The sequence below is a fragment of the Chelonoidis abingdonii genome, chromosome 10 (genome assembly GCF_003597395.2).
Source record: "Chelonoidis abingdonii isolate Lonesome George chromosome 10, CheloAbing_2.0, whole genome shotgun sequence".
NCBI lineage: Eukaryota > Metazoa > Chordata > Testudines > Testudinidae > Chelonoidis > Chelonoidis abingdonii.
In genome coordinates, this window is record NC_133778.1 from 3,437,658 (window position 1) to 3,459,831 (window position 22,174).

Here is a 22,174-nt window from a genome sequence, read left to right on the forward strand (position 1 = left end):
ACAATATTTACCTGTATGTATTTTCAATCAACAATGCGTCTGAAATGCTGTCTCAGATTTAACCCCCGCTCCCCACCTCTGCATTTCATGGACTGGGGTCAGATTCTGACCTCCAGATCAGAGCCCCCATTCAATGCTTGGGGGTCCACATTGGGCCTGAAATGGGAAAGGGGACTGGATTCTGAATCCTGGCCACATCTGACAGAAGTACTATGTGATCAATCGATAAAGAGATTTCTGCATTATGACCCATTCTCCTCAAAGCAGCTCAACAGCACCCAGCACCAACAAATCTCATCCAAAACCTTAGTTCTGATTCAGCTTTGAACTCTATCGTAAGGGTATCACAGATCCAAATATCCCCTCCTTCAGTTAATTCTAGTCTCCTTTTGTATCAGTCAAAAAGGAAATGATATAAAAGTATCAGATCATTTCAAACAACACACAGAGATCTGGTCCAAATACATATTCAGTCATTATAAAGAATTGTCATGTACTGAGAGTTAATCACAGATTTAACAATCCTTTAAACATGTTTTATAACCAGTCTGTTTAGGACCAAGATTCCTACTTCTGGTACAAGTATTTGGGTGTGTTTATGAAGTGGAATGGTGGCATCTAGTGGCTGGTTGAATTAATTTCAGGGTTGGTTTTTCCCTTAGGTATCCCATTCTGGAGTAATATCTTCCACATTTTTCCATTTGTAATTAAGTATCATTAGTTCAAACAGTTCTGAATCTTTGGAATAGGATCAATTACTATCAGCCCAGTTGCATCTCAGCCACTGGAGAGCAGTGAATACTTATTCAATTCTCAATGCATTTGAAAGAAAACCAGTGTCCTGGACACTTTCACCTTTTTACACAATGACATAGCACAGACAGCTGCAGCAGCACAGGAGCCAGCAAACAGAGCTGTAAACAGGGGAGTTTCAGTGGGAGTTTGCAAGAGGAGTTTGCGGGGGAGACTAAGAGATCTAGGCAGAGGAATTGACAGGATAGTGAAGGGAGTGGGTGGTGTTCTGCCAGTGTTCTGGTGCCTGTTGGGGGTTTGTTTTGCTGTAGGTGGTGGTGGTTTGCTTTGGTTTGTGTTTCCTGGACTAATAGGTTTTAGGTGGGAAGGCTATGACCGATACAGAGGCAGCAGTGGAAGACACAATGAGAATGACTGGATGTGGAAGCTGCGGCATGTATTTGATCCTGGAGGGGGTACCTGAAAAGAGTTTCGCCTGCATGAAGTGCTGCCTGATAGAGCTGACGATTAGAGATGCAGATGGAAACTCTGGTTGAGTTTAGAAGTGGGTTCAAGCAGATGATGGAGCAGAGACATGAGGAGGCCGAAGGGAAAGGCTCAGACTTGCAGATGGAAGCAGGACCAAAGAATTCTGAGGGGAGATTGCTGGGTGAGGAAAGTGGACGGTGCAAGCATGTGACTAAGAAAACCAGGCAGAGGAAAAGACGGACTAGTGAAGGAGGAATAGAGCTCAGGAACAGGTTTGCAGAGTTGGAAAATGAAGAAAGGGCACAGCAGGTGGTCGCTGAAAGTGAGAGGGCAAGAAAAAAGAAGAGCAGCTAGTCCTACAGGAAGAGGGGAAGAGTCAATGGAGACAACACCAAATATGAGCCCCAGGAGGATACGGGATGGGTTGCAGAGGATTGCAAGGGCGAATAGGAATCGAGAGGACTTGCAGTCAGTGGGAGCAGGGGATAGACCAGAGAATCACACTGTCACCAGGAAAAGGCAGGTCTACGTGATTGGGGACTCCTTATTGAGAAGAAAAGACAGGTCTGTAACTAGAGCTGATCCAGAGAACAGAAGGGTGTGCTGTCTGCTGGGTGCTAAGATACGGGATGTGGACCTGAGACTGAAAAGGATCCAAAGAGGAGCGGCAAAGAATCCGCTGATTGTCCTTCATGTGGGAACGAATGATATGGCCAGATTCTCTCTAGAACGTATCAAGGGAGACTATACCAGACTGAGGAAGATGCTCAAGGAAATCGAGGCTCAGGTGATCTTCAGTGGGATTCTGCCTGTTCCTAAAGAAGGGTAACAAAGGTGTGACAAGATTATGGTGATCAAAAGATGGCTCAGGCAGTGATGCTATGTGGAGGGCTTTGGGACATATGGCCACTGGGAATCATTCATGGACAAAGGACTGTTCTCTCGGGATGGACTTCACCTGGGTAAGGAGGGAAATAGACTTCTAGGATGGAGGCTGGCACAACTGACTAAGAGAGCTTTAAACTAGGAATTTGGGGGAGATGGTTGGGAGATGTCCAGGTAATCTCCACGCCGGAATTTAACATTGAGAGGGAAGAAAAAGAAGTAACGAAAAGATAACAGGCGGTTGGGGGTAGGAGAATGGACATAAGGAGGAAGGGTATGTAGATATCGTCTAATAGGTGATATGGGGTAGATGTCTGGGCCTACCCGGGTAAAGAATGTCAAGTGAAGCACAATGGCAAAATTAAAGTGTTGGCACACTAATGTGAGGAGCCCAGGTAAAAAATGGAGGACTAGAGCTACCGGTGCAGGAAGTGAAACAGCGATATTAGTAGGATCAGAAAACATGGTGGATAGTAGTCATAGACTGGAATACAGGTATTGAAGGCCATGTGCTGTTTAGAAAAAGAATAAAGGCAAAGGGTGTGGAGTAGCATATATATCATTGATGAGGTTAACTGTAGACAATAGGGGATAGAATGGATAAACAGATTCTGTCCGGGCAAAAGTCAATTGGGAAGAAAGCTACTAGAATCCCTGAGAGAGTGTTGGGGTGTGTTACAGATTGCTGGGATCTGATTTAGATATGGATAGAGACTCTTTAATGTTTTTAATGAAGTAACACTAACGGGAATTTTGTGATCTGGGAGACTTATACCTTCCCAGATATAGATGGAGGACAAAGTGTAGTACAATAATAGGCTCAGATTTTCCTGGATGTGATGGCTTGATGGATTTCTTCACAAGTAGTTGAAGAACAAAAAGGGGGATGCCATTTAGATTTGGTTTTGGTGAGTAGTGAGGACTCACAAGAAGAAATTGTTTGGGGGACAACCTTGGTTCGAGTGATCATAGACTAATCCGTTCAAACTAGATCTGTGGACTAGGGTTTTTGATTTCAAAAGGGCTAACTTTAAAGAATTAAGGAAATAGATTAGGAAGTGGATTGGACTGAAGAACTTGTGGATCTATAGGCGGAGGAGGCCTAGAATTACTCAAGTCAAAGTTGCAGAACTATCAGAAGCCTGCATCCCAGAAAGGGGAAAAATTCATAGGCAGGAGTTGTAGACCAAGCTGATGAGCAAGCATCTCAGTAGGTGATTAGAAAAAGCAGAAGCTACAAGGAGTGGAAGATGCGAGGGAAAGCAAGGAAAGCTACTTATGAGATTAGAACATGTAGGGATAAAGTGAGAAGTCCAAAAGCCATGTAGAGTTGGACCTTGAAGGGAATTAAAACCAATAGTAAAAGGTTCCATAAATAAGAAGAAAACAAAGAAAGAAGAGTGTGCTGCTAAACACTGAGGATGGAGTGGGGTTAAGGATATCTAGCATGGCCAATATCTAAGCAATACTTTACCTCAGTCTTTAATGAGGGTAATGAGGTGCTTAGGGATAATGGTAGGATGAAAATTGGAATGAGGCTATGAAGTAGATATTACCACTCCGAGGTAGAAGCCAAAACTCGAACAGCTTAATGGTGAAATCGGGGGCCCAGATAATCTTCATCAAGAATATTAAAGGAATGGCACATGAAATTGCAAGGCCACTAGAAAGAATTTTAATGAATCAGTAATTTCAGGAATTGTACTGTAGACTGGAGAATTGCTAACGTAGTTCCTATTTTTTAAGAAAGGGGAAAATTGATCCAAGTAACTATTGGCTGTTGTTTGACATCTGTAGTATGCAAGGTCTTGGAAAAAATTTTGACAGGAGAAGTAGTTAAGGACATTGAGGTCAATGGTATTTGGGACAAAATAACAATGTTTTTACAAAGGTAGATCGTGCCAAACCACCTGACTCTTCTTTGAGAAGTTAAGATTTTTTTTAGACAAAGGAAACACAGTGGATCTATTTACTCGATTCATAAGGCATTTGATATGGTTTCCACAGGGGAATTATTAGTTAATTGGAAGATGGGGATCAATATGAAATTGAAAGGTGATAAGAACTAGTTTAAAGGGGACTACAACAGGTGTATGAGGGAGAATGTCAAGGTTGGAAGGAGGTTACTAGTGGAGTTCTCAGGGATCGGTTTTGGGACCAATCTTATTTATTCTTTTATTACTGACCTTGGCAAAAAAGTGGAATGTGTAAAAGTTTGCGGGTGACACAAAGCTGGAGGTCTTTTAACACGAGAAGGACCGGATATCATACAGGAAGATCTGGATGACCTTGTAAACTGGAGTATAGTAATAGGATGATATTTAAATAGTGAAGGTGCATAGGTCATGATTTAGGGTTACAAGAAGAATGAATTGGGAACACACAGTTGGAAGTTAACGAGGGAGGACAAGACTTGGACTATTGTATAGATCACAGGATGATTATGATGCCCGCCAATTTGATATGGCCGTTAAAAAAGCTATGCAGTTTGGATGCATCAGGCGAGGTATTTCAGTAAAGATAAGGAGATGTTAGTACTGTTATACAAGGCACTGGTGAGACATCATCTGGAATATGTGTGTGCTTTTGTCTCTCCATGTTTAAGAAGGATAATTCAACGGATCAGGTACAAAGAAGGGCTGCTAGGATTATTCGAAGATGGAAACCTGTCTTATGAAAGGAGACTCAAAGAGCTTGTTGTTTAGCTCTAACCAAAGAAGGCTGAGGGCAGATATGTTGCTCTTTATTAAATTATCAGAGGGATAATATTAGGGAGGGAGAGGAATTATTTAAGCTTAGTACCAATGTGGACACACAAGAACAATGGATATAAACTGGACATAGGAGGTTCACGATCTGAAATTAGATGAAGTTTTCTAACCATAGAGGAGTGAAATTCTGGAACAGCCTTCCAGGGGAGTAGTGGGGGCAAAGACATATCTGGCGTCAAGACTAAGCTTTGATAAACTTATGGAGGGATGTATGAAGGATATGCGCTAATTTTGGCAAGTAATTTATCTTTGAGTATTAGCGAGTAAATGTCCAGTGGTCTGTGATGGGTGTTAGATGGGTGGGACCTGAGTTATACAGACATTCTTTCCTGGGTGCTGGTTGGTGAGTCTTACCCCATGCTTCAGGTTTAACTGATCGCCAATTTTGTGGTCAGGAAGGAATTTTCCTCCGGGCAGATTTGGCAGAGGCCCTGGAGGTTTTCGGCTTCCCTGCAGCGTGGGGCATTGGGTCACTTGCTGGAGGATCTCTGCAGCTTGAGGTCTTTAAACCACATCTGAGGACTTCAGTAACTCAAACTTAGGTTAGGGGTTTGTTCAGAAGTGAGTGGGTGAGATTCTTGGCCAGATTCTGTGGCCTGCATTGTGCAAGAGGTCAGACTAGATGATCATAATGGTCCCTTCTGACCTTGAGTCTATGAGAGTGCCTGGTGTATATGCCTTGTTACTGGTGCTACTCAAATCCATCTATGGTAGCTGTCATTTTCCATAGTATGAGAAGAATGGTTAATAATGCACCATGGTTACACAAATGTTTAGATTAGAATCTGCACTGTTATTGTAGCTAGGTTGGTCCCAGGACACCAGAAAGACCAGGTGGATGAGAGAATATCTTTTATTGGACCAGCTTCTGTTGGTCAGAGACAAAATTTCAAGGTACACAAAGCTTAAGAGTAACAGCTCTATGTAGCTTGAAAGTTTGTCTCTCGCTAACAGAAGTTGGTCCAATAAAAGATATTCCCTCACCCACCTTGTCTCTCTACATTAGCACTTGTCAAATTCAAGATATTTCTATTTCTGCACATGTTCGGCTCATACCTCACTTTGAACATTACATGTTGGGAAAGGCAGATGCTCAAGGGTGAGAGAATGCAAGTCAACCAGACTATCACAGTTATCCTCTCAGTAGTGGCTTTGCAAATGAAATTAAAAATCCCTTGTTTTTTTATGAACCAAAGATGGCCAGAACTGACAACTGAACATCTAAGAGCCAAGTCCTAGGCTAATTTAAGTCAGTATAGCTAGGCCACACAACACAACAGTGCATTGCCAGTGTCAGCCTGACTCCGGGTATCGATATCCATGAATGCAAATAAATGAGATGCCTGGTAAGTGCCTATGCTCCCAACCTTTACTCAAAAGTAGATACCTTGGGCATATAATTCTCATTAAAATCAAGAGGAGTGAGACTATTTGCTTCATGCCTGCTCATATGAGTAAGAAAATGCAGGGTCGGAGCCAGGGCCGGTGCAACCATTTAGGCAACCTAGGCGGTTGCCTAGGGCACTAGGATTTGGGGGGCACCATTTTCGTCAGCAGCGACTGCAGCCCAGTCACCGCAGGCATTTTAGCAGAAGGAACAGGAGCAGGGGGCGCGGGGAGGGCCGCCTGCAGCAAGTAAGGGGGTGGGGGGCAGCACGCAGGGGAACTCCCTGCCCCAGCTCACCCCTGCCCAGCCTCCTCCCTGAGCACGCCGGGGCTGCTTCACTCCTCCCGCCTCCCAGGCTTGCGGCACCTAAGCTGATTGGCGCTGAAATCCCGGAAGGCCGGAGAAGTGAAGCAGCCATGGCGTGCTCAGGGTACTCGTGCGTGGAGCAGAGGTGAGCTGGGGCGGGGGGGTGCCTCGGGCCAGAGGGTGGGGGATGGGGAGCTGCCACAGGGGGGGCGCTGCAGGGCAGAGCAGGGGAGCTGCCGTGGCGGGGGGGAGCACCTCAGGGCAGGGGTTTGGGAGAGGGCGCAAGGTGGAAGTTTCGCCTAGGGCATGAAACATCCTTGCACCGGACCTGGTTGGAGCCCTAGATCTGAAGCAGTTCCGGCTGCCCTGACTGCTGATGGGTGGTACTTTAAGCAGAGGGGAAGAAAGGTTTTCCTTATATCCAGCTGCTTTTTCACCTGGGTTTTATGATCATCCAACCCCTTCAGTTTTCACTTTCTGAATTGGGAGCTGCTTAACACTCTTAACTCAGCTGTTGCAACTGAAAATGTTTGGCAGGCTGTGTCATCCTGCTCAAGTGGTGGCTGGGCCTATGTGGGAGGTGAGGGGTCCAAAGCAACCAGGAAACCTAATCAATCAGACAAGAATAATTTCAAGGTAGCAGACCCTTATAACCTTTCCTATTCATCCCCTAGACGGTACATCTGTCAAGCCAAAGGTGCACTCCTATTTATTTGTTAATGGATTTATTTTTTCCTGAAAAAAACATTAAGATTAAATAGCACGGTTACAGCCACTCTGGGCATGGCAGAGGCTCATCCTGCAATGATCTTTATGCATGCAGTCCTTGTGCTGGCACTTGTCCTCTGGCTGCATGCCTTACACGGTACTCAAGACTACACTGAACAACTAATAAATCACACACCACCTTCTCAATGATAGATCGTAAGTCTCCATGACCTCTTCACCAGCCACACTCAAATCCCCCAGCATTCTGAAGGACTCCTATTACTAAAGGCATTCTCTCCTCAGAAGAAAACCATTCCCCCCCTCCCCCAGAGATAGTCAAACAACTCTGCAAACAAATAAATTAGTGCATCTGATTCGGAGTAACCGCGGTAGTGCATAGACATGTTCCCTCTCTGTGGTGCGGGTGCTGGGCCTCTATCAGCCACGGTTCTCTCACTCATGAAATGACAAATACCAGTGATAGCTACACAGGTTTGTCAAAAAAATTCTAGAGCATTATGAGACATTTTCCATTACAAAATTAATCTAAATGACCTAGATTGCTTTGACAATTTATACCACATGATTTTGACAACTCTCTCTAATGGCAAAATCCTCAGAGATATTTAGGTGCCCAAATCCCATTGAAAGACACCTAAATACCTTTGAGAATCTGGGCTATGGACTAATACATACAGCACAGGATCAGTATGTTTCCCTCAACACACACACAGCTTCTGCCAGCATTAGCAGGAGTTGTGTGTGTCAGTCATGGGCAACACAATCACTTCCTTTGGGCTCTCTGAATGAGTTTTGCATAGCATTTTGCACATAACCATAAGAAGGTCTCCATTTCTTTCTGCATCTAGGAGAAATAAGTAAGTGTCTGCCTGGAAATAGGCCATTTTGGTTCACAAGCGTTGCCTACTTGTCTCACTTCATCACAAAGCAGGATGAAGACCAGAACATAGAGGATGAGTTCCAGCATGGTGGGTTCATTTTGGAAATCCATGAGCAGGACATAGGCGAAGAGCAGCAGGAAAACAACGTAGAAGATGACGTTCCAGGAGAAGACCACAAATGGGGAAGTGAAGAATGAGGCATAATACAACAAGAGCTTCTTGCTCCTCTCCACAGGCTTTTTCCTAGATAAAAAGAGGACGATCTCAAACACACGTCTCTCAAGCCTTTAAAAAAATGTTTCTTGTGAAACTAAAGTAGTGACCATGTAAACGTGCCTGATTTTTTTAATCGAAAAAATCACTTTGAAGTGCTGTCAAATAATTATAGTCTGGACAGCATCAGTTAAATGTCTCTGACTCAGGGTACGTTGGCAGGGTGGTCTATCTTGTCCCTGAAGGACCAGAGTTGTTCTGTCTCCAGCTCATTCAGCCACTAGACATCTTGTTAGCAATCCCAGCCAAATGAGCACTGATGTCATCACTTGTCAGCCAGGAATTTTGCTGAGGCCATGCCTCCCCTTTCATAGAGGCCACCAAACTGCTGCCAAATGGTAACAACTTGTGTTTCATCCTTGCTATCATGCTCTGATTGACCTCCACAGCAGATGGACTTTATCAGAGGAAAGATGGATTTGCATTTAAGATACTGGAGTCGGACTCGAGAAACATGGGTTCAGTCCCCAGTTCTGCCACAAAGTCCCAGCATGACTTTGGGCAAATCATTTCATCTATCCTGTGCCGTATTTTTTCATCTGTAAAAAAGGAAGGATACTTCCTACTTAAAAAGGCTGTTTGGGATACATTCATTGTTTGGGGCACTCGGATACTATAATGGGTGAGTCAGATATTAGCACCTAAATAGGTTATATAGACATGCTTCCCTTCTGTTTTTCTACCAGTGAGAACCCTGTTACCTGAAGGAGATGAAACCACAGCCGATTAAAGGGAAAAGGAACAGACACAATATAATCTTCCAGTTCTTAGTGTCCCTCGAGATCTCTCCATACCACTGTTTGGAAAGGAAATTCTATAGCAAAGAGGAAAAAGATTCATCCAGGTTTTATTGAAGCAAGGTAGAGAAAGCAGAAATGTGAAATGTGTTTGATGTTTAATGCAGAAAGCCCAACAATGATTTCTACTGAAACATATTAAGTTGTTGGATTTCTGTAGCACTGGAGGCCTTGGGAGCTGCAGAAATATTGAGCTACTCAGGAGAAAGGAAAGGCTACTACATGAGCCCACTGCTCCATCTTGTGTCAGAGGCTAGCATCTCTGGGATGTTCCAAGAGCTTTTGAGGTAGGAGACACAGTTAGTTTCATTTAGCTAAGGGAGTCTTAGGTAAGGACACCACTCTGCTGAGTGCTATGCCCAAGAACATGAGCAGAGGGAGGAGATGCACTGGGAATAAAAATCTCAGGCAGTCTCCATCAATAGACCCTCTATGAACCCCAGCTGTAAATTAAAACTTTTGTCTCCAGGCATAACACCTATGGGTGAAACACCACTCCCCGCCATGAGTACTTTGATTCATTCTATGCATACTCTGCACGTGCAAGTTTCAAACGCAACCCCTCCACATGGGGAGAGGGCATCAGAGAACCAGTTCTACAGCATGTTCCCTTTAGCAGCACAGACACCACTTTATCTGATCACAGAGTTCACGGTGCTGTGGGATCTTTCTCTGAAACGCCTGACTTCCAAACAAATGAGAGCCTCAGCCATTGTATTTCTTAAGGTTTTTTGCAAGCAATTAATCTATATAACCTTTAAAAAGGAAACGAGCACAATATTTACATTGCAAGTGAGCAGCCTTTTCTTTTTCTTGTGGGTGTGGGGGAAGAATCACTGCTTTTTAGCTTGTGTTACCTGCACTCCAGGCTGTGCAATGAACTGCTGATCTTTAGCTTCCACAGCAAGTTCCAGGCAATTGCTCCCACCCCAGGCTTCACAGGAATAAGTGAGCAGCTGTTCAGCCAGCTCTTCATCACTGCTATAGCACTCGGAGAACAGCTCTAAAGGAGAGACAGTCCCACAAGGACAGAAGGGAAAAAAGAAAGCCCAGGTCAGTCATGCTCCTCTTCACTCTACCCAGATCCCTGGCCCCATTTCACTCATGCTCGCAGAAATCAAGGGGCTGGAAATCTTGAGACTAAGGTTTGTACTGCAACATTAACTCAGCCATTTTGCACAGCCTGTATATTTTACAATATAATCAGTGACACGCTAAGCTATATATTTAATAGGAGCAGGAAATACTATGTTTGCACAACATCATTGAGCTGATGTAGCTGCAGGAGTCAACTTATTTTTTTCTGACTGGCATATTTGCTTGCAGAATCTTCAATGTGCATTAGTAAAGCTTTTGGCAATGAATGTACAATACAAGAGCTCCTTCCCCATTTTCACAACAGCAGATTAGAATAGTGGACTTCAAATTTAATGTCTGCGTGGAAGCATAAGGAGAAAGTCAAACTGATTTGATGATTGCATATGGATATCAAAACTAGGTTGTGATTAAGCTCTGAGAAGCAGTCCAGTAAACATGGTACCTTCTTCCTTAACACATCTGCGCCGTGTGTGTGTCTAGCTTCTGGTTGAAGTGATAAAAGTGAGTCTTTGTAGCACTGGACTCCCATTATCCGTGCAGAACCAACACAGCTGAAAGTGAGCAAACTGGCAAAGTCCCTTCTGTGCTGGCAAACCCATTGCAGGCAGCAAAGCTGAAGCAGTGTCACTGCGGGCATAGGTTTTACTTGCTGAAGCTTTGCTTCTGGTGATGTGCAAGAAGTGAAGAACCCAGTATAACTTGGAAACGCCACAGGGGGATTTTGTAGCGATGGCCATTAGAAAACTAACTGGCACATTGAATAGAGCTTTTGAGACTGTACGCAAACAACCTCACAATTCCATTCTTCGAAAGGCCTATGAGAGCTCAGCTCTGGGCCAAGCATGTCAATAGCAGTTTTGCCATTAATTTCAATAGGATCAGGACTGAGTCCCAAATTCTGCTGGCCTTACGTCCATGAATAACCCCATTATTTCAACAGGGTTACCCAAATGAGGACGGTTGGGAGCATTCTGGCCTTAATATTTTATTTTAGATAAAAATAAGGGCGAGGAAGACTGCGGGCAAGATTTTTAATGGTATTTAGGTTCCCAATGGTGCAAACTGGTACCCAGTAGAATTTCGAAAAGCACTTAGAATCATAGAATATCAGGGGTGGAAGGGACCTCAGGAGGTCAAATAGTCCAACACCCTGCTCAAAGCAGGACCAATTCCCAACTAAATCATCCCAGCCAGGGCTTTGTCAAGCCTGACCTTAAAAACCTCTAAGGAAGGAGATTCCACCACCTCCCTAGGTAACCCATTCCAGGGCTTCACCACCCTCCTAGTGAAAAAGTTTTTCCTAATATCCATCCTAAACCTCCCGCTCTGCAATTTGAGACCATTACTCCTTGTTCTGTTATCAGGTACCACTGAGAACAGTCTAGATCCATCCTCTTTGGAATCCCTTTCAGGTAGTTGAAAGCTAGTGCTTAGGCTCTTAGCACACACTGATTTCAATAGGAATGTTTGAAAATCCCAGTAGGCAACTAAATACCTTTAAAAATCTGACCCTATAAAATGAGGCAATTTTTACAAACACTGTATGTGAAATAAAATGTTCTGACAACACCTATTAAGGATTTCAGCATAACTCACGAGATACAACCAGTTCCCCAAGTGAAAATTCAAATTCACATGAGAATTGGGTACGTTCTTTCTGCACAGGTGTGTGGCTTTGATTTCCCTTCTTGTGTGCTGCTTTGAACCATGGTGAGAAAAAGTGTCCCCATTTCATTCTATGGGTAAGTCTTCACTGGAAAAAAAAAAAAGACCCATGGCAGTGAGCCTCAGAGCCTGGGTCAACTGACGTGCCCTCACAGGGCTTGCTCTATGGGCTGAAGGAGCAGTGCAGATGTTCTCCCTCAGGCTCTGAGATTCACCCCCCGGCTGGGTTTCAGAGCTTGAGTAGGAACTCCACATTGCTATTGTTACCCCATAGCATGAATCTGAGTCAGCTGACTCCGGCTCAGAGACTCATTGCTAGGGGGTTGTTTTGGGGGTTTTTTGCAGTGTAGTGTATCGTAGTGTGCCTTTGTCACAGAGTGTGGGGGAGTCAGGGCCCTGCAACCCCCACTTCCTGCAATTCACCGTGACTCTCAGCCACCAGTAACACAGAAGTTTTATTAGATGACAGGAACACAGTCCCAAGCAGGGCTTGTAGGTACAACCAGGCCCCCTCAGTCAGGTCCCTCTGGGGACAAGGATCTTAGACCCCAGACTTGGGGTTCCCTGCCTCTTCCTAGCCAGCCCAAAACTGAAACCACAAAAAAAAACAAAAGCTTCTCCAGCAGACTCTCTCCCTTTGTTCAGCTTCCCGGGCAAAGATGTCGACTTCCCTACCCCACTTCCTGGCTTAAGTTACAGGCTCAGGTATTATCCCTCACCTAAAGTCATCCCCTCCTCTCCCAACCCCCATGCAGATAGTCTCTACTGCGTCACAGCCTTCAGTATCTATCGTTTCTTCGCTGTCGAATGATCTGATTTGGGAAGATGATACTGACAAATTACTGGGAAGCTCAAATGCCACTTCACAATCACCAACCTCTAAGTGCAGAAAGGGACTTGTCCTTTTGGCTTTGCTTAATCTGTAGTGAATCACCATGAGCTGCGCTGTGCTGTCCTTCCCTTTAGATCACAAATATGTGCTTTGCACTGAGTGCCTTGTCAGCTGGCACAACTGAGTTCTGGGTATTATACAGATTATTAAAAACAAAATAGTAATCCCTGTGCTGCTAGCTACCACACATATTGATTTTGTTTTTCATACATCAGTGCCGCATTCATTTGGAAATTATTCAACAAAGGTGTCATTAACAGCATCAGCATTTGTCCAGGTTTCAGATAAAGCCAGAAAATGAACCTTCTTAATGACAGAAGAGGTAGCAGGCCATGAATTACCATGTTCCCAGGAGCACTGCTGCTCATCCTAGCACCATGAGCTCTATACTGCATGGACTGGATACCAGAGGATTTAGAAAGGCATAACAAGAAAGCAGAGCATAAAGGAGAAGAATGTCTAGCTAAGAAGTCCAGCTTCAGATAACAGACTGTGACCCAGCTGACTCATCACCGCCACAATACTGCTTGTCCTCCTTGGAAGTTGTTTCACCACTATGTTCTTGGCATGAATAGGACTGATGGGCCTGCAGTTAAGGCACTGCACTGGGACTCAGAGCTGGGCTCAGCTCCCAACCTTGACATTCGTCACACACTTCCTGTAGGTGTCTGTGCAAGTTTTAAAGACACAGGCCCCATTAGCCACCACAGACTTTGTTTTTTGGAGTGCTTTGCCTATCCAAGGCCAGGAGCTAGCAAAGAATTTTCTGTCTGCGTCCTGTGCTCCAGTCCACAGACACCTCTTCTTCTGTCCTTCCCCTGGAGCTCTTGCCAGCCCAGCCAGAGGCTGTCCGTACAACATGACATCCCATAAAGCTTTCAGGGAGCACAAGTGAAAAACCTTGCAGCTGTGCATCCATTACCACAAGCTGCTGAGCACCAGCTGAACATGGCTCATGTTTCCAAGTCTGTTAACACAGGCGCTTACCTACTGCTCTCGTCTCGTATTCATTTGCCAGCTCCTCAGACTCCCCAGCAGCATTAATGTCATTCTTCACTTTTGCCAGGCTTTTTAGTAGTTTACTGGCCCCAAGTGCTGCCAAAATGCAGCCCCTGGTCTGCGAAGAGACAGAGAATCAGGAAGTCACACGGAGCTCTTTGCACGGCATGGCCATCACCATTCTTCTCCACAATTGGCTCAGAGCACCAACAGTTCTTCCATGCAATGTGAGGATGTGTTCCACTGCTTAATGACCCACAGGCTTCTTCCACCACCCCCTTTTACATCATTGCTTTGTCTTTCTTGCCTTGTTTGTTTGCTCTGGAGATTCATTAAAGGCTGGTAAATAGAGCCACGTTGTCAGCAATGGAAAATGAAGATCCAGATCCACAAAATAAGCACAGTCCAACCACTCAATGCAACACCATCACACCAGGCTGCAACTGAACTATTCTAGGCACAAGGTGACTCATTTTGTCTCTATGATTAAAATCGCCTTAAAACCCTCTCCAAGGTGTCAGGAATTTAGATATGAGCCCTGGAGTCAGAGGTTTAGAATGCTCTCTACTGTGCTGCACTGCAGCACACTCACCTGGACACCACCTGATCCCTGCTGAACTTCCATGGCTTGGCAAGGGCACAGGAACCTGTATTAGCAGATCGGGTGCTCAGCTTAAGACACACAAGACAAAAGAATCAGGAGGGTCCACTAAATTTCAGGTGCCTCCATTTTTGAATGCCCAGTTAGACAACCAAGAATTAAGGAACCCCTTAACTAGGGAAAATTTTAGCCTATGACCATTCAGACTTTGAGACTGGATCACTTGCTCATTAACTGTTCTGTTCATTCCCTCTGGGGCACCTGGCACTGGCCAATGTCAGAAGACAGGATACTGGGCTAGATGGACCTGGTCTTTGGTTTCCTTAAAATATATGTCTCTGTTTTTCATTGGAAGTAGAAACTAGATCAAACCATATGCCTGGATCACATGATCTTCATACTGTGAAGAGGGAGGGGGTTCATAATCCAAACATGGGTCCAGCTATGAATTTCACAGCTAGCACCTTTCAGAAGCTGAATCAACCCCTCCCTCAAACTTTAGGTGAGGAGAGTGTCTTGAAATCTATATATGGATCCAGATCCAGATCCAGATCCAAATTTAGTAGCTCAGATTGAGAGAGGAAAAATTGTAAAACATTTTAAATCGGTAGCTCATCTATCATGCATCTGAGTTCCCAGATGGTTACTCTGGGGAGGACAGAGGGCAAATGCTTGCAAAGGCTTAAAGGGCCAAGATAAATACAACAGTGCTGGGGGAAAGGGTGGTATACCCTACCTGTTCCCAAATGACTTTGGATAACTCCTTCTTGTTCTGAAGAACTGACCAGATAAAGAGAGCTTGCAAGAGATGCCTTGTAATAGAAGTTTCATCCTGGAAGGAAATAAAGGCACTATCTGTTCAATGACATTGGCTTTATTTTTTAAATCAAGTAGATATAGATTATTACACCTCTTAAACTTGGCTCCCTGGTTTGTTCTCTCTGCGCTGCTGCCTGGCAACCTTAAGGTTGCTCTAAGTTGTGCTGAAGAATGAGCTGGCTCTCAGCTGCTCCCAAAATGGAAAACAATGGAAAGGCAGTAGAAAATCATCTTTGCTTCCAAGCTGCTCGTGCGCAGAGCGTAACTCAGCCAGCCTCAAGGATATACACATGGCTTCATAGCTAAATGCCATTTTTACAAGGAAATGAATGATAGGTGGAAACACTCCCATTCTTTACCTTTTGGTTAAGCCCTGAGTGTTGAACCAGACCTCTTACCATTAACTTGAAAATATTCTGATAGTAACAACTTCCATTATTTTATTTCATTTTAATATAGCATGCATCCATTTATGACACTCAAAAGTTATTACTGGACATTAATTGCCATGCAGCAAGAATTACTCAGCAGAAAATGGAGAACAAAATGTTCGCTGAAGATTTCAAAGCCAACTAGGGGATTTAAAAAGACAACTCATATTAATTGTAATGGGAGTTGTGTGTCTGAATTCCCTAGCTAGTTTGGAAAGTCTCAGCAGTGAGGTTTACACTTTCACAGAGCATAAGGCCAGAAGGGACCATTAGATCATCTCCCTGTGATTAAGTTTCACTCTGTTTCCCCTACATTGAACTCAGTAACTCAGGTTAAAAGAAAGCAATTCAGTCCCCAGGAGACTAAGCATCTGGTGTCCCACTGGCAGAAAAGAGGAGGGACTGAGATACCACCGACATTTCAGGCCCACTGCAAGAAAAGGCAATTGTTTAGGTGAGATATGCCCAGAAGATCCCAGCAGGCAATCCACAGAGGAAAGCAAAAATACCCAAAGTCCCTGCCATTAATTCCTTGTCAAGCCCAAGTCTGGTGATCAGTTTGACCCTGAGCATGTGAGCAAGACCCATTCGCCAAGCATCTGAGGGTACACCTACTCTGCAAAAAAACCTAACCCACAGCAATGAGTCTCAGAGTCTGGGTCAACTGACTTGGGCGTCCTCTAGAAAGCTAAAAATAGCAGTGTAGACATTCTCGCTTGGGCTGTAGCCCAGACTCAGACCCGGAGATGGGAGTGGGAATGTCTCCACTGCTATTTTTAGTCTGGTAGCATGAGCCTCACAAGCCCAAGTCAGCTGACCTACACTCTGAGACTCACTGCCACAGTGTGGGGCAGAGGGTTTGCAGTGTAGACATACCTTGAAAAAGAAAATTCTCTATACCACCCCACCTGGTGTCCTGTATCCAGCTGTGGCCAATCCCTGTTGCTTTCAGAGGAAAGTGATGAAAACCCAGAATACAGCTGCCAAATGTACATCAGGGAAAAAAATTCCATCCTGACCCATGCAGGTGTCTGGTTAAAGCCCTGAAGCATCAGATTTGACTCTAGTCATTGTCTTAATGCAGAGCTGCTGGCACTATGAGCATGAAGAGGGCAATGCAGAGTTTCTTGTTCTCTCCATGGCTCATGAAAGAAAAGAACGTACAGGGAATCAAGTTCACAAATTCTAATGCCAGAGGAGGACCATCTAGTCCAATTATCCTCCATGCACAGGCCTTGGAAATTTGGAAATTCCAGTTCTGTAATTCAGGTCTGCATTAAAGGCCTGATTCTGCCCTAATGAAAGCAATGGAGAGTCTGGTGGTACATGGCAATAGAAGTAGAAGTACGCAGACCCAAAAGTAGCACGGGACCCAAGGGGCTAGAAAAATGCTCTTGAAGTATTGAGTTAAGTTGTCTGGACAAGCTGGTCTCTTGTGCAATGTCATGTTTTCAAACTTTTTCTTCCCAGTAACATAAAAAACAATTTCCATTTCCTTCACTGAGCCATTTTCAATTGAAAGGTCTATCATCCACAATGATATGAACTTGAGGTTCTTTGTAGGCCTTAATTAGAACATATTTTAAAATTGCTCTGAGATAATCACAGTCTGAAACATGACCCTCACACAAAAGACTCAGGTATTCTTCGAGCACTTCGAGCAATGCAAAGATCCACGCCATAGACTAACATGTGGAATGCATCAGTACATTCAAGGCCATTGCACTCCGCACAATTTGTAGCATTTTTTAAACAACCGAAATGCAAATTCATTACTGTTATAATGGCAAAGGAAGACAATTCTTTTCCTACTAAGGAGCACATGGCTAGACAACTGGTTGGTTACTTACCAACAGCCATATTTCTGTCTCATCCTTACTGTTCTTATCCTCTTTTTTGATGCCTCTTCGGAAGTCCTCAACCATCTTCCACACAAATGTGAGGAGTGCATCATTGTAGGAGTTCTTAGCAATTTGCAGGTTCTTAAACACCAGGCTGCTAAAGTTGTTGGAGAAAAGCTCTGTAAGGACCTCCTTGCTAAGAAACTTCCTCAGGTTCAAGCCATTCTCCAGAAAGAGGCGAACAAATTTGGGCCGGTCCTTGATAAGAGCTATAAACATGACATCCTCAAGGTCTGCAGACTGGGGAGAAAACGAGGGAAAGCCAGGTATTTTTCACAAGGCCAGCTGTGGATGGCTGAGCAGAATTCATTGTCCCCTATCCCTCTGCTGTTGCTCACATGTTTTGTTATGAATAAATATTGGTTACATTTTGCCTTTGCTCTGCATTTCCTTCAGAATGCAGCCATGGCTGTGGTTTGGGAAGTGACTGAAATAAGCATACCTAGCTATTGCATGTATAGGCTTCATCAAGAATTTCCAGATTAAAATGTGTTAACATTGTAAAAACGAACACTCATTGCTACCCTCAGTAAGGTTCTACTTTAAGCCTCACTCCCACCCCATAAACACTGGCACTGGTAAGGCAGAACAGAACAGGGTTTGTTATTCCAGAGCCTTAATGATGTTTCAGATTAACACTTGACTAACAACCACGTCTACTCTTTGGTTATTTTTCTTCTCTCTTTTACGTGCTTTTATGCCCATGAAAGCTGCTGGACTGACACACACTGAATATAAAGCCTGGTATTTGGTCACAGAATAGGTTTTGACAACACTGACAATGGCAGAGATACCTTCTGCGCTCTGCCCCTAAAATGCCCAAATCTGACACTAGAAGGGCCACTTCTAGAAAGGGTGGTTGGTTCAGTCTCTGGACTCTTTCAAGCCTTGACCTCTGCTCAAAGAGCAAAAAATAATATTAATCATCAGCCACCATAACCACCACCATTGTGGCTGACAATGAACTGGAGTGAGACCATCAGTTTCCAAGCAGTCAAGGAACCTACCTGAAGTAATGGTATATTTCATACCCAGGTACGCTGTGACACTGCAGTGACATCATAGCAATTGGTTTGCCATGTTAGAATACTCTTGTTTGTTAGGTTAGTGTATTTTAAGCCTATACATTCTGCTCACTTCAGAATGAACTGGAACGGAATTGTTATTTACAAACATCAGAATAGCGACGCCTACGTAAATGGTGCAAGAAAGAATTTAACTCCTTGTTTCCAACCCCACTAGCTGTGCCAAGGTGCAAACTTTGACTACCTCCCAGCGCCGGTCATTGGTGAAGATCTCATCGCTGGCCAGGTCCAGTTGGTTCCACTCCAGCAGCAGCTGCAGCTGCCCATTCCAGTTATCTTTATCCTGTTCATTGGTACTGAAAGCTGAAGGAGGAAGAGTCAGCTAAGTAAGCACTAGAAATTGGAGAGCACCTTGGCTTGTATTCTACCATCCCTAACTCTCTCCCCATCTCAGCCACAAAAGAAGCCTCTACTGTCTTTTTTTAATACTCGCTTATAGTTTTAACAAGGCTTCAGAGGTTGTGCACATTTTAACACACACATACACACACACGATATGTATAAACTAAACTGCACTTAAAATGAGCATGGATTGCATTACCTGAAGGCAGATTGTCCATGTAACTACCCAGAGCGAGCCTGGGACCCTAAGAGCATCAGGTAGTGAGTTCAGAGGGCCTGACCAGTTCAGTGTGGCCCAATCTACTTATGTCAATCTGTATCTAATAGGTGTCATGTAAAATATCATTGGAAAACCAATGATACACACTGACCAGTAATATTCTTGTGTTGTCTATATAGGGTAAACTCCCAAAGGACTGGACAAATATGAAGGAAATATGGGACTAAATGTGTTTAAACCAGAAGAGCCTGGGGAGTGGGCAAACTGTTTTTTTCCAGACAAAGGAAAGGCTGCTGCCTCTATCCAGGTGCAGTCATAGTCAAGTGGACATTCACTGGCATATCAGCACATGCAGACCGATCAATCTGCATTACAGAAAGCATCAGCAGGGAAGAAACCAGCACGGAACCTTCCCCATCAGACTCCCTGGCACATTTCCTCACTGCAGGAGCACTGGACTTTGAGAAGGGCACATTTCAAAAGTTCAGTTGACTACAGGAGAGAGGGGCAAAGAACTCCAAGTTATCATACATCTAAGACATAAAAGGAACCAGGCACTTTGCGGGAGATCCTGACCACGGGGATGGTCAGACCATCTTGCTGAATCTTACCTGGAAACAAGGCTGGCCTTTCGTTAAGTCTTAGTCACTAGAAAGTATTTTTTCATTTTTATTTGTTTTTAATCATTTCTGACTTTAGCCCTTGTACTTGACCTCACTTAAAATCCCCCCTTTTGGATTAAATAAACTTGTTTTGTTTATTTTAAATCAGCCCAGGACCATATTTGAGCTGAAGTGATGAACAGCTCCAGTTAAACAACAAGCTTCTGTGCTTTTGTCTCTTGAGAAGAGCAACGGACCGCAGTAGTCTGAGTGTTTTAGGAGAGAGGACATTTCAGGGCAGATGGTTTTGGGGAAATTCAGAACTGGGAGTGTGTTGGGGTCACAAAGTCATAACCAAGGCTGGTGGGGACTCAGGGAAGGGCTGTTGTAGGCAGGCTGCTGGGATCAGTACTGAACCAGGGTTGCCAAGCACTCAGGGAACTGCATGCTTGTCTACTGGCTGTTGGTGTCTGGGCTCTGAACAATAGCAGCAGAGCATTTAAGGGTTACAGGGCAGGCAGTGACAACCTCTCACTGATCAGGACTGCATCCGAGAATGTGTCCTCTGCCTGACTACATGTAACGGGGAAGTGCTGCCTCTCTGGGACCGTCCCTCACCCAGTAACCCAAGCAAATTCCTCCATGGGTGCTCCATGAAGAAGGAGCCGCCCAGAGTTTGGGAGAGGATGTAGGAGGGGAGAAGGGGAACAACCATGCCTTGGGGCATTGACCCACCAGATGAGTTAATATTTCTGGGTCCCCTCTCTGGTTGCTACTAAGGAGTGAGTGACCCTGATCCACGCAATGGAGTCAAACCCTTTCCAGAACCACCCTGAGGGGACTGGTAGCAGGAAGCATTGGGGAAACCTGATATGGGGCCCCATTCTCCATTTACACAGGTATAAAATCAATAGAGTTTAACTTATATGCTAGTGGGACTGTGAGGAGAATCTGTCCCCAGCACATCTCACTGCAGTGATTTAAATGGAATTTGCAAGAAAGAAGGATTAGGTAGCACCATGAGCGTTAGTGAGATGAACTCTTAATTGGCCATCACCTCATTGCTGACTGTCAATCAAATTTCTCTTTTTATTGTGAATTTTACATCACACGCTGCTGAATAATCCATCTACTAAAGTCTAATTGGAGAAACCCCTTTTGTATTGGTTTTCCTAATATGTAGAAAACACTCCATATGATGCCTAGGTCAATGTTTTAGAGGGTGTAATTGTTCAGTATGTGCGGTGGGCTTCCCTCTCCACACTGGAATTACCAGTTCTGAGATACTCCAATACTCTGACTTGCTTCGGTAAGAGTATGGAACCACATTCTCTTCTGCTACAGCCATACAACTGCCAGGAGAGGGTTCCAGTGTAGGATGGGGAAAGGGGATAGTCCCCTGTTCTCAATGCTTGTTTCTCATATCCAGGGTGTACTCGCCATCTCCCCATGAACTTAACTCCCATTAACATCAATGGCAGTCCAAACTGGGACTTCCTTTAGGCGCCTTTGAAAACTCCAGCCTACATGGGGATGGTCCAGCAGATAGAATTCATGACCGGATGGGGAGGTAAGGCACAGACAGACTTGTCCAGGGAATTGCATCCAGGTAGCCAGCTTCCTAAGCTAGTTCCTAGCCACAGGGCCATACTGGTACCTAAGAGCAAAGTGAAATTAAAGCCAGTGGGCGAGAACTCAGTGCTCACCTTTATATAGAGCAAACGAAATGGCATTGCTCACGATTTCATCTCCAGCTTCTTCTATTTCAATAACAGTTAGCAGATGAGGGTTTTCCAGGATTTCTTTGATCTACAAAAAAAGAAGTCTAATTCTAAAGCTCTCTCAGGACTTTGTGGTTTATCTCCGCATGACCCTTTGGGGAATATCCCGTCATACAGTATTATTCACAGAGCTGTTTATCATAAGTCCTCTCCCTACACATAGTTGAAACAAAGCATATAAAATGAGAATTTCAGCAATTAAGTTCTAAAACTCACAGAAGTACAAATTAAAAACAGTTATATTAATGATCCTTTAACATATGGCAATTTCTTGTCATTCCCTTCTCCCCCCCACACACACACACAAACACAGAAAATGATGACCAGTTACGCAATTCTCACTAAATTAAAAACTAACAAGGAATAAATCTCAGATACCACGGTAGTGCCAACTCCCAAACATCTAGAAGTTTATATGTTAAGAAAAAGTTTATTCTGGCCACTTTGCCTAGTCTAAAAACAGAGCTTATGTTCTTACAGCATCACGC

General features: G+C 44.2%; 1 protein-coding gene across 1 annotated transcript in view; it reads right to left on the reverse strand.

Annotated features, from left to right (window-relative positions):
- Positions 1-22,174, reverse strand: part of TRPM8 (transient receptor potential cation channel subfamily M member 8) — a 91,221-nt gene that overhangs the window by 31,368 nt on the left and 37,679 nt on the right. Inside the window, exons 9-16 of the mRNA XM_032771508.2 lie at positions 21,612-21,714; positions 18,926-19,044; positions 17,606-17,896; positions 15,242-15,337; positions 13,893-14,022; positions 10,108-10,253; positions 9,155-9,267; positions 8,207-8,423 (exon numbers count right to left, since the gene is read on the reverse strand). Of these exons, the coding sequence (XP_032627399.1) occupies positions 8,207-8,423; positions 9,155-9,267; positions 10,108-10,253; positions 13,893-14,022; positions 15,242-15,337; positions 17,606-17,896; positions 18,926-19,044; positions 21,612-21,714 (1,215 nt within the window). The remainder of the gene's footprint in view (positions 1-8,206; positions 8,424-9,154; positions 9,268-10,107; positions 10,254-13,892; positions 14,023-15,241; positions 15,338-17,605; positions 17,897-18,925; positions 19,045-21,611; positions 21,715-22,174) is intronic.